Here is a 13075-nt window from a genome sequence, read left to right on the forward strand (position 1 = left end):
GTAATTAGTCACCCATCTGCTGCTCGAGTGTCTTTTAACACGAATAATAGCGGTTTCGCCATCAACTAATGGTACTCGTTGGATTATTATCGACCACGAATGTCACTTCTCTGTAGAACAGCTCTTGTCTTCATGCAGTGTGGATTTAACATGTTCTAAAACCAGAACATTCTAATATAATACGCTTTCCTCTTGAGCTAATAATACGGTTTGGTTCTTGGCACTGATGGAACGAAAATGCACTGACATTATGTCACTCATGGTAAAACAAGTCATACGTGAATCTGTCGAACACGGGAGATGGTTTTAATGCTGTACTTCCCAAGACCAACAAGTAAGGCTATCGTAAAATGGGTGTACTTAACCTACTCATTTTGATTGATAATATTTGTAATAGTTCTTCGTATCTTTTCAAACTTGTAGAATTTATCATTTATTCATTCGGCTATGCCAGTGGTCGACATAAACTGGAAAAGGGAAACGAAAGTGGATCATGACTCATCAGTGTCAAGGCTAATGGACAAGTAGTTCCTTCTTCAAGGAGCCAAATGAATTCTCGGTTTAACATTTTATTTCTTATATCAGTATTCAATGAATGATTCTCTCCAAATCGATGTAATCCAATGAATTTTTAATGCAGTATTCTGAAAACAGTATAATTTCATTATTGTCTCCCTGAAATCCATTAGTTTGCAATAGCTTTATCTCGTAATCTCAAATGGTAGATGTCAATTTTATTGCTTGACTTGTGAGCAGAAGCTCGTTGATTCGGCACTTAGAAATAAGGGAAAAAATCGAATGAAAAAGATTCTTTTCAGTGTTTCTGTTTCTGATCTTTTTAAAACTTTAACGAAATCAAATATGATTGTTGTTTGTGGGATCATTAGATTTTCTATGATGAGCTCACTTTAACTTAAAACATATTCCCCATAGGAATTATATTATTCGCAAACTTCTATAAATTCAATTTATTACAAAAACATATTCCCCATAGGAATTATATTATTCGCAAACTTCTATAAATTCAATTTATTACAAAAACGTTTCACGATACCAGGTTCAAAATACACGTATAAAAGCACTTCTTCTCAAGCCAGTAACTTTGTAATTTGGACGTGGAGTAGTGTTCAGAATCTAAAACCAATCGAACCTTTGTATTAAGAAAACCTTTGTTAGACACCAATACATTTCAAACTGCCCACAATTTTCAGCAATAGGATGTTCAGACTTGCTAAGATTATACATAGCATTCGGAATAGGTTGTACAAACTCTCTCAGACTACACCTAATATTCGGAAATAGGTTGTACAAACTCGCTCAGACGACACCTAATTTTCTGAAACAGGTTGTACAAACTCGCTCAGACTACAAATAATATTCTGAAACGGGCTGTACAAACTATCAGACTACACCTAATATTCTGAAACAGGCTGTACAAATTCGCTCAGACTACACATAATGTTCTGAAACAGGTTGTACAATCTCTCTCAGATTACACATAATATTATGAAATAGACTTTACAAATTCGCTCAAACTAAACATAATATTCTGAGTGTGTGTATGTGATTTAGATTTTTAACAACTTTTCAGTCATATCACTACGATGTCTGCAGTCTGACGGTTTATAGTGATGTCTAGCAATGGGGCATCATGCCCCAGACATGTACCATGATATACCACCCTGTCACATTATCCTGACACCAGGCCGACCAGTACTAACACTAACCTGTTAATGCTGAGCACCAAGCGAGGCAGCTGTTAGTACCATTTTTTTATATATACAGGTTTTGGTATGAAACGGCCGCGGTTCGAACCTGCGACCTCCCGTATCCAAGGCGGACGCTTTAACCATCAGGCTACCGGAACATAATATTCTGAAACAGGCTTTACATATTCGCTCAGACCACACATACTATTCTGTAATAGGCTTTACAAACTCGCTCAGACTACACATACTATTCTGTTAAAGGCGACAAAAATTCTTTCATCGAGTAAGGTTTCATTTATTCACAGAGTAGAGGTAAAAACAGTGTCTGGCCAAAGAGTTATTATCAGAAAAAGTAGAATTTACATTAATTTGATTTTCCGAAATTTAAATATTTGAGTGCCTCTAAATTTATTTAAAAAATGTTTTTGCCTTAGGCCGTCTTCTTTAACATAAGTCGCTTGTACCAAGGAATTTGTATATAGCGAGAAAATGAATGTGGATGAAACATATTTATGCATTCTTAAAGAGAAGCTATAATTGTTTCTTGTCACCCTCTCAGTTTTACCACTCTGCATGTATTTAACAAATAATTTGCTTCCATAATTCTTTACATTTGTTTGAGGATTTAGTAAGGCTAAGAAGAGACAAATAAATGTATTTTCAACGATTTTTTAAAACTCATTTTCCAATAAACGATAAACATCCCCATCCCTTGTAATTCAGCAGCTTTTAAATTTGCTTTAACACCATCACACAAATAAGCTTACCATATCCTTCAAATTAAAAAAAAGTCTACTTCTAATAACTACTTCCATCACCATGGTGATATGAATCCTCCATTGTCTTGGCTATCCATTTATTTACCAAATCAATACATTCATTTTTGCTTTAGAAGTTTTGCATTGAATTTCCAGTAACAGGACCCTTAGGAAATGTAGATAAGGACGAAGTCCTAGTTATAGCTGTGTGATCTGGTTTATATCCAGAAATAATAGATGAATCTATAAAATTTAATAACATGTCCTCAGATATTAAGAAATAATCTAATCTTCTCTATTTTTATATAATTTGGCTGCTGCAAAAAGTAAATAGTATACTGTCTGGTTTAGCTGCTCTCCATGGATCTGGTAAATTCAATTCATTCTTGATGTCCTGGACTGTTGCTCAAGCCATAACATTTTACCGTGTAAAATAGTGTAGGTAAAGTGTACAGTCTTCTGTGCAACGTTAATGTCACATAAAAATGAAAACAAAAAAGACGAATTATTAGACTTTACAATATCTTGTTTGAAAATCTGTAAATAATCAGGGTTACCGTCAAGGTGACCACATAAATTTACTAGTGCAGTTCTATTTCCGTCATTTAATGGATGTAATATAAAGTATATACCCCCCCCCATCCAATCTCTCTCTCTCTCTCTGTCTCTCTCTCTGACTTTAAAAATTAAAACTATTTTTTAACAGAAAAGTAACACCAGTACCGTAACCATAGTTATGTCTAAAGCACATTTATATCATAATCTGCCTATACACATTTTCACTATTTCAACAATACGAAGTTTTTTCTAAACATACGATTAATATTATTTTATTTGATCTTGTGGAAAATAAATCTTCTTTTAAATTAAAACTACGAAGATCCCTTACATTAATTGCTAAGTATTTAATTTAATTACTCATACTTTATTTATGAAAGGAAACGTCTATACACTATTCTGTAGAGCTTGAACCATACTAAATATTTTAATATACGGTGGAATACAAGGAGACATATGTACAAGCGTACACAGACACACACAAATATACATATACACGCAAAAGGCTTATCATTGTATTAGTATAGTACAGTGACATGTACAAGTGGGTGAACTAACCCAGCCAATCAGGTGTATCTCATTAATATAAGCGGATCTTACATATTGCAGAGTTCTTTTGGGATAGTTTTGATATCAACGTGTTTACCAATCTTTAAAAAAATCGGATTAGAAACATGGCCTCCAGAGTGATAACAAACGCAGCCAATCAGATGCAAGATCACCAGAATAATTATCTAACTCACCTTGATGATATAACATTAGAGCTGCAACAATACGCCATGAGTTGTTTCCCGATAATTCATGTTGTATCGCGATACAATTGTTTCATTTTGAAACATTGTTATAAACTGATAAGACTAGTACAGATTTTTGTAAACTGATATGATTTAATTTTTTAATATGAAAAAAAAAACAGAAATAAAAACAAAACACGTACTGGAGAAAAACCTAAAAGTGTCTTTTAGAAATGCAGTGAAATTTGGCGACAATAACAACAAGTAACTTTTAAATTTCTTAGCACTAATGCAGCTGCATGTAAATTTAAAAAGAGTAATTATGTCCTAATATAATGTCTCCTTTTTAAGAAACATTATCATGTAGACTTACGAATTCCCATCAAAGAAAGCGCAGTCTTTAAAGTTAAAAAGGAACTTAATGTCCTTTTTGATTATTTTATTTGTTTTGAAAAAGAAAGCAATATTTAAAAGTTAGTTTGTTAACTGATAGAAATATGATTCATAGAAAGTCATGATATATAAATACTTATTGGCATGGTAGTTTAAATTTTCATTTACATACATACATACATACATACATACATACATACATACATAAATACATACATACCACATCCATTCTGATTCGGTACAATCTTAATATGGTATGGCTGATTTAATTAATCATCTATTTTGAGAAGCTGTTGAACTACCACATGCCACTACAAAACTAACACTGAAGATTGATTTTTAGTATGCATATGTTACTTACAGTCGCACTGGGGCTTACGATTCCTTAGGGACTTAATTATTGTATACAGATTTAATAAGAACAAGTCCCAAAATGTTGTCAAAAATTTTAAAGCAAAAAAAAAAAAAATAAAATAATAAAAATAAAAAATAAAAAATAAATAAAAAATAAAAAAAAATACACATTTTGTATGCAGGCCAGAAATGAGCATATCTTGTATACGATCAATTAATAATTGTTGTGTGGGTCGACCATTATATAATTATTGCAGCGCGTTTTGGTTCTGTGACGATCTATTGTTATAATGTTTCCTATTATCAACCACTTTAGTGCCAAAGTAAAATTTAATCAGACTAATCGAATTTACTGTCGACGGTGAATGCAACGACTTCTTGAATATGCGTGAGACTGACCACATATACGAAGCTTTTTGAAGATACTCCTTATGGGCATGGAGATAAACGAATAGGCTCAATGCACTCTCCCACGTGTCGTAAGGGGCGACTACTAGAGACAGGAACCGCGGTGGCTCAGTGGTTAGAGTGCTGGACTCGTGACATTGATCAAATTGGTGCTTGTTCGAATCCTACCATCGGATCAGCCCAGACTGACCACTGTGATGTGTACTTGGACCAGGCACTTTACGCAACGTGTTGTAGAGAACTGACATGAATACTATTAACATCAACGACGTTACTGTAGAGAACTGACATGAATACTATTAACATCAACGACGTTATTGTAGAGAACTGACATGAATACTGTTAACATCAACGACGTTACTGTAGAGAACTGACATGAATACTATTAACATCAACGACGTTACTGTAGAGAACTGACATGAATACTATTAACATCAACAACGGGATTTCGTATAGCGAGTGTGAATAATATCCTGCAATAACTCTATAGTGTTATTTAGTGTGAAGATTATTCCATAAAAACTATATATATATATATATATATATATATATATATATATATATATATATATATATATATATATATATATATATATATATATATATATATATATATATATATATATATATACATACATATATATATATATATATATATATATATATATATATATATATATATATATATATATATATATATATATATATATATATATATAGTGTTACCGATACTATCAAGACTAAGAAACAAGTATATATAGATATAGATATATACACTGTGCCTTGATTTTATTTTCCTCCTCTTTTACCGATATTTTGTCTTTTTTACCTTTGGAAAAGGAATAGCTAAACATTGTAGTGTATATACGACACAGGCTGATTGCCCAAATGAGGGAGAAATTATTTGTGTCAAGCCAACACTATTTACAAAGACGCTTTAGGAACACAGGCACAAATGGCCACTTAATCTCCATATTCAGTCAGATAATATTTTTTTCTTCAAACGTTGCCGTTTCAATTATGCATCACCAAATGTGCCCTTTTCGACAGTAATAGCTTATTATCAGGATATCTTATTCCAGGTGGAGCGGTGAATTGTTCCTGCGGCTGTAGTTCACAAACTAGAAACGTAAAAACATTATGACATTCAATTCATTCGTCTGCATGCATACAGAAAACAAAATCAGTAACTAACATGCTGATTAGAATTTACGGGTATAATTTCATTTGCATATATCATATTGAATAATTCACACTATGAACAGAACACGAATATGCAGATGTACTTAAAGGGTATGAACAGCGTATTACCTTTTGAAATGAGCCGGATTATATCGAGGTTCGAAAAGGACGATTTATTGGAGAGAACGTTATAAACGTGTATGATTCAATGTCTGACTGCAAAAAGCACTATATTCTTGAACTGCTTCTATTGATTGCTTTTGAAGAAGCATTTGACTCAGTTGCAAGACATTTATTGATAATTTTATGCATTTAAAAAAAGTTGAAATGATGATAAATTAGATACAATTTGTTTAAATGGAAACTTCAAATTGTTTGTAATTATTAATGGTCAAGTATCCAGTTTTATTTTGTGTAGAAAGAGGATGAAGAAAGTGAGATCGACTCTCCTCGTATATTTTTATCTTGTGTGCAGGGGGATTTAGCACAGACGATAAGAAAAAAGTTATAACATTAGGGGATTTAAGATAGGTAACATAACCTGTTTCTCTTAGCATGTTGACGATACCTGACTTACACTTGATGGTTCAGAGGAATCGTTCATGTCTGTTTTCTTAATTATATCAATATTCCAGATTTTCTGTGTATATTACAAATGTTTAAAGAAAAAGGTGCTTTAAACAGAAAGCAGAAACGGCAGCAACATGACATATTGTCCAGAATATAAAAATGTTGTCAAGAATATAAACCTAACTGCGGTTGTATTTAGTTTGCTGTCTTAGGTATCAACATTTCAACTAACTTGGAAACAAAAATTACAGCTCTTTAATATCCAATTAAATCCTTGAAATGAAGATCCTGCTAATTCAGTGGAATAAAGGGTTTTTAACTCTGGAAATATAACAGTGATTAAGACTTTAGCTATCTCTAAAATGGAATTGTTAATTTGGCACTTTAGAAGAAGACGAATGGCAGAAATGTTTCATGTTACCATGTTGAACTTCAGAATGTCCAAGCGGTTGCAGCTGAAAATATTACAAAGAATTTTGCTTAAGAATGCGCTTCACAAAACAAGTTCAATTATCCCAAACGAGCTGTGCCCTTTTTGTATAATACATGCAGAGGCAATTTCTTAATATCTTTTGGTATTGTTGCATAACTAGGACTTTTATCAATTATATTTTACAATGAGAACAAAGTAAATGTAGTCATACCAATACATTGGAATTCAAAAACACAGATATTATCTTTGGAATTAAAGGCAAAACTAAGGATGATGATACAATTACACTGATAATTATATATGTAAAAGAATATATTTAGGACTGCAGGGACAGGCCAAGTATATCTCAGAATAAGAACATTAGTACATTTAATTTTAATGAAGAAAAATAAAGCACTTATTGAACCGTAAATTGGAAGAGTTAGATGGTCATCGTACAAAACAGTTAATAGTCATAAACAATGCTATTGGAAACTTATGTGTGAGTATTCGTATATGTATGTATGTATGTATGTATGTATGTATGTATGTATGTATGTATGTGTGTGTGTGTGTGTGTGTGTGTGTGTGTGTGTGTATGCATTCATATACGTACGTACGTGCGTACGCATGGGTGGATGGATGGATGGATGCGTACATGCATGGATGCATACATGGACAAATGGATGGATTGGTGTATACATGTGTGTGTATGCATGTGTGTGTGTGTGTCTATGTGTTTTTGTGAAAAAGTATGTCGATCAATACATACTTACATATTTGGTTTGTATAAATGCAATTATTTTCCATACATATTAATAAGCTCTCTTTAAAATATTAATGTAAACACTATCTTTTTGTGTTATTCTCAATTTTCTCTCAGTGAATTATCTTAGCTTCTTTCCTTTCATTACAACCTAGCAAAAAATACCTGTATGTAACTTAACTATATAAAATTGTTGCCTTAAGCTGAAATAGTGTAGCAAGCCATATATATATATATATATATATATATATATATATATATATATATATATATATATATATATATATATATATTACATGTGTGAATGATCTCTCATTATGTTAATCAAACTTTTTATATAAAAAAGTCTCAATCGATTTTATTGTTAAATATAAAACTTAGTTATATATTTGCACGCGTAACTTTGAATGAGAAATATACGTATCTTTTCCGCAAGGAAATTAATGTTTATGACTTTCCTCACTGACTGTCGACCTTAGCCTTTACTTTATTATAGTTTTGGGATTGATGCCAAGAAATTCCGAAATCACCAGTCAAAACATTGTTATGTACGACTGCACAACAAAAAGAGTCGATTAATAAATAATTCATAACTTAAACTGAAGCCAAATAATAACGTATTATTTTTTAAATATTTATAAATCCTATGTCATGTATTACTTTTTTATTGATCGGGACGGGCATATAATTTGACTTTCAACCTGCCACAATGTTGATATAATGAAAATCATAGACTATGAAAGATAGCCATCGCAAAACGTTTTAATATATATATATATATATATATATATATATATATATATATATATATATATATATATATATATATATATATATATATATAAACTCTTGCAATGGAAACTAATTAATATACAACCCGAAAGGCATTCTACTAGAACTCTGTTAATACTGGTATATTTTAAATATGTTAAAGGCGACAGTGGCTCCAATTCTACTTGATGTTCTTGTTAGGTATTATTTGTTTGTTGTCAGAGCACGGAGAGAGAGAGAGAGAGAGAGAGAGAGAGAACACAAAAGTCAACTTGTTTACATCTTCACGATAAAGCTTAAACATGACATTCGGAGTAAACAAAGAAACAAGCAAGTCAGTATTATATAACTCACAAATTTCGGCCAGTCTTTAAAATTATATTGACATGTTTTCGGGTTGAGAGTTGTAACTTTGGTAGCTTTAATATAAATACAAATCCTAAATTAAAAATATGAAAATAATAAATGTTGAAAGATAAGCTAACACTGAGAATAGATTTTGATTTCTGTCTAGAAGAAAACAAAATACTTTGTTGCAAATGAATTTTAAAATTCAGAATAAGGAATAAATCAGACTGTTGTCAGAATGACCACTGTAGTAACTTGTCTACTCTCTGTTTGCGTTCATATGGTCCAAATATTATTTAAAAAAACCAAGGATTTCGATTTATTATTGGACGGTTTATAAACTGCCAATAAGCACATAATTGCCTGGTAAACCTTGACGGTTGATCGTCGATGTTGTGTATTTTCATTCATCAGATACGAACAAACTGCCAATATTGAGAATTTGCACGGAAATAACTGATCGGGTTCTACTGAACTAGTAATTTATATTAATTTACAGAAGTAAATGCCATTAACTGTTATAAGCCCACACATTATTTGATTGAGAGATCTGTGTCCACTGTGTAAACAAACTGGTCCGTTTTGGGTATGATCTGCGTCCACTCTATAAACAAATGGGTCAGCTTTGGGGTTGGATCGGCATGAAAGATATTGTGACTGATTGATCGACCTTGTGTGAAAAAGTTGTTTAGTTCTATAACATTTTTTTCCATCCCACTTCTGCTAAATATGCATATCCAGTTTGTATCAAACGTGGCCGTAGTGCTGGTAAAAAAAGAGAGAAAAAAGTTTTCGGGCGTAGGGGTCAGTCTCCGATTCAGACCGCAACATTTTAGGAATCCCACTTAAATTCAGCTGTTTGTTTTGAAAACAACACAGGTATCACAATTGATGGGGATGTCAGAAAAATTACCAATTCCGCATACAATCTGCAAGTTTCTGAAATATCTACAGTTTGAGGAATCATCCACAGGTACAACCCTAAATCCAGTGACTCTCCAGCTTTAGATTTATAATACAAAATCTTGAACCAGTTATTGGTGCCAGACGGTTCGTACACTTCAATGTTTTACTTTTTATTTTGGAAGACATCTGCATCGACAGAATTCAGTTAGCAGCTTGATATAAACAAAAATTAGCAAGTACAAATCTGTATTTTAAGCACAAATAGCTTCATTCTCGTAGATGGAAGTAATACTTTCAATTTGCATTTTAAATAGGCATGAAGTTAAAAGTAATTGGCTCATCGTGTACTGTAGGTGAGAAATAATCCAGAGTACTTTTCGTAGAGTGGCGATGTATATATGCACGTATATAAGGCAGATTGTGAGAAAATGCAGTTCTCTCTCCCCCCACCTCTCTCTAGATGATGTGATGCAGTTAAATAATGCTGTGAGGTTTGCCACACATATATAAAGCTATTTTGGTGTTCTCTTTCAGTTCGGTGCACAGCAGCGTCTATATCTATCAGAACCAAGAAAGAGATAAACCGACCAAGATTCCCGATGCTCACGGTATGTGATGATATAGTACCAATTTCCTCAGCTGGAATGACCATACAAAGTTATAGCTGAGCGATTGGTTATATAAGCTTCCCATTTTATTACAATATACCGGTAACGAGAAAATACTATACAGTATATCAACACTGTTTAAAGCGGTTATTAAGAACAAAAAAAGACCTTCTCTTTTCTAGGTACAATGTCCACCAATTAGATAACTATGACGCAAAAGTGACTGCCATGATAACAACGACGAAGAAGAAAAAGATGAAATGTTTGAATTTTTCTCGAAACATTTGTTTAGATAGAACGCCATCGTAATTTGATATAATGATGGTACATTTACTTGCTTGCACAGTGTGAACTTGTGGGATGATAGAATGCCAGAAAAGTACACTGGTTAAAAGAATATTAATTCTGATGCTGAATCTTGTCATGTCACCCCCAGAAGAAACTTAAAATGCAACTTAAAAGATTATTTTTGCTATGTATGCTACATTAGATATAAACGTTTTCAAACTGATAATAAAATTCAGTATTCTGTGAGCTTAAACATAAAGGATATGTAAAACATAATTTAAAAATATTGATAAATCAAATACTCAAGCTACAATGCATGTGATTAAATTTCTGTTTTACGTGCAATCTGGAACCAGAGGTTGCATTTTCATGAAAGTACTGGAAACTTAATTCAAGATGGAATCTTCTAAGCTATTAAAGATGTTTGCACGAAACATCCAGCTCTGGCAACACAGTTTCCGGTATAATGCTTCCACAAAGAGTACAAGCTTTTACTTGTCTAAATTCAATAAGAATACGTTTGGAGTAAATATCTGATTATTTTCACATGAAAATCTTTATCAATTCTATGGCTGATATATTTAGAGATTCAGCACGTCAGTTAAATTTATGTAGAATGCTTCGGGACCTATATACTCGGATGTAGAAAAGGAAACCGCAGTTGATAAGCTACTGATCAATAACTACAAAATATGTATATAAAAAAATGAAAAACTATTAAAATATCTGTTCTGTTACTTCAAATCAATAAAACAACAGCATCTGCTGACCGTTTGTATTCAAATGCAATGTACCTAAATGAAAGTCTTTACATTGTATTTTTCCACAGAAATTTATAACCAATGATAGAGACATGTTTTCATGCTTTGAGACCGTGTGCAATTTAATAAAGACAGCAAATTCAAAATTTTAGGCAAAGTGACTGATCCTTTGATCTTTTTTTGAAAAGATTAATTTTTTAATTATTTTGTCCTTTACAACAGTCTTTTTTTAATGTCGACTTAAGGTTGCTACAATTCTTTCATTATTGTTTTTTAAATGCAGTTGTGAAACTTTCATTTGACACAGAATTAAACTTACTTGTTGTCATTAGGTGCGGAATAAATGAAATGAAAAATAAAATAAAAATAGCTCTGATTTGCACTATAGAAAAACGAAATATGGCCATTTTGGCAACTTTTTCAGAAAGGTACCAGAGCTCTAATTTTGGGAAACAAATCTGTATTTGTCTTAAGTCCTGTAGAGAAATATACCATCATTAAAAATATTGAACAACACATTTTTCAGCTATAGTGTTCAGAGTATGCATCCAGAATAGATACAAGTTGAACAAGAAGCACAGAAAATGGCTGTCTCAGGTGAACAATGCATCCGGAGAGGTCGCGGAGGAGAAAGGACTTCTCCAGCAGGCACGGGTATGTTGTCAATTTAATCAATTTAATTCCATTTATGCTAATCAAGTGACAAAACGTGTATGACTAAACAGGGTAAAATCTAGTCATAAAAGAACAACAAATGAATGTATGCAAGGTCAAAAACGTACGTCACGGTTTTATGTTACGTGTTTAGGCTCGAATAAACAGTAGCACAAGAAAGAGTGAAAACAACAAGAATTGACAAATTTAAAAAATTATTTATTTCCCTGATAAAATACTGTAAAAATAAATAAAGAACATATGGTTTAAAGAAATAAATCCAAAAATAATCCAAGAATAATCTACGAATTAGATTTTAGAAGTCCTATTAATAAAATGTTCTAAAAAATCCAAGTTCGATTCCCGACGAAGAATCCAAGATAAATAACACATAATTGTAGACCTTTGTGGTGTTGTAAGGTCTACAATTATGTGTTATTTATCAAATAATAATCAAATTAAATTAAATCAAATATAAATTAAATCAAATATACATAACATGTCAATATCATATTCATGAGACGTTGAAAAGTACTTGGCGATCCTTTCATCCCAAACGGCATCACTTTATATTCATAAAGTCCATCTGGAGTCACGAATGCCGAAATTTCCTTTGCTCTTTCCGTAAGTAGAATTTGCCAAAATTCTTTCTGAAGGTCAAATTTGGTGACATACTTGGCATTTCAAATCTTATCAATACAGTCATCGGTTCTTGGTAATGGAAATGAATCTGTTTTTGTCACACTATTCATCTTCCTATAATCAGTGCACATGCGGAAAGTTTTATCTGGTTTTGGAACAAGTATGCATGGTGAACTCCAGTCACTTTTACTGGGCTCTATAAAATCATTCTCCAACAAATGCTGAATTTCTTTTTTCAAGTATTCCTGTTCGA

General features: G+C 32.2%; 1 protein-coding gene across 1 annotated transcript in view; it reads left to right on the forward strand.

Moving 5' to 3' along the window:
* The window catches only part of LOC149780798 (inositol 1,4,5-trisphosphate-gated calcium channel ITPR3-like), a 265188-nt gene that overhangs the window by 22009 nt on the left and 230104 nt on the right, over nucleotides 1-13075 (forward strand). Inside the window, exons 2-3 of the mRNA XM_089936233.1 lie at nucleotides 10404-10477; nucleotides 12053-12180. Coding sequence (XP_089792359.1) covers nucleotides 10404-10477; nucleotides 12053-12180 — 202 coding nt within the window. The remainder of the gene's footprint in view (nucleotides 1-10403; nucleotides 10478-12052; nucleotides 12181-13075) is intronic.

This window comes from Sinohyriopsis cumingii, chromosome 16 (genome assembly GCF_028554795.1).
Source record: "Sinohyriopsis cumingii isolate HCF-2022 chromosome 16, ASM2855479v2, whole genome shotgun sequence".
Lineage (NCBI taxonomy): Eukaryota > Metazoa > Mollusca > Bivalvia > Unionida > Unionidae > Sinohyriopsis > Sinohyriopsis cumingii.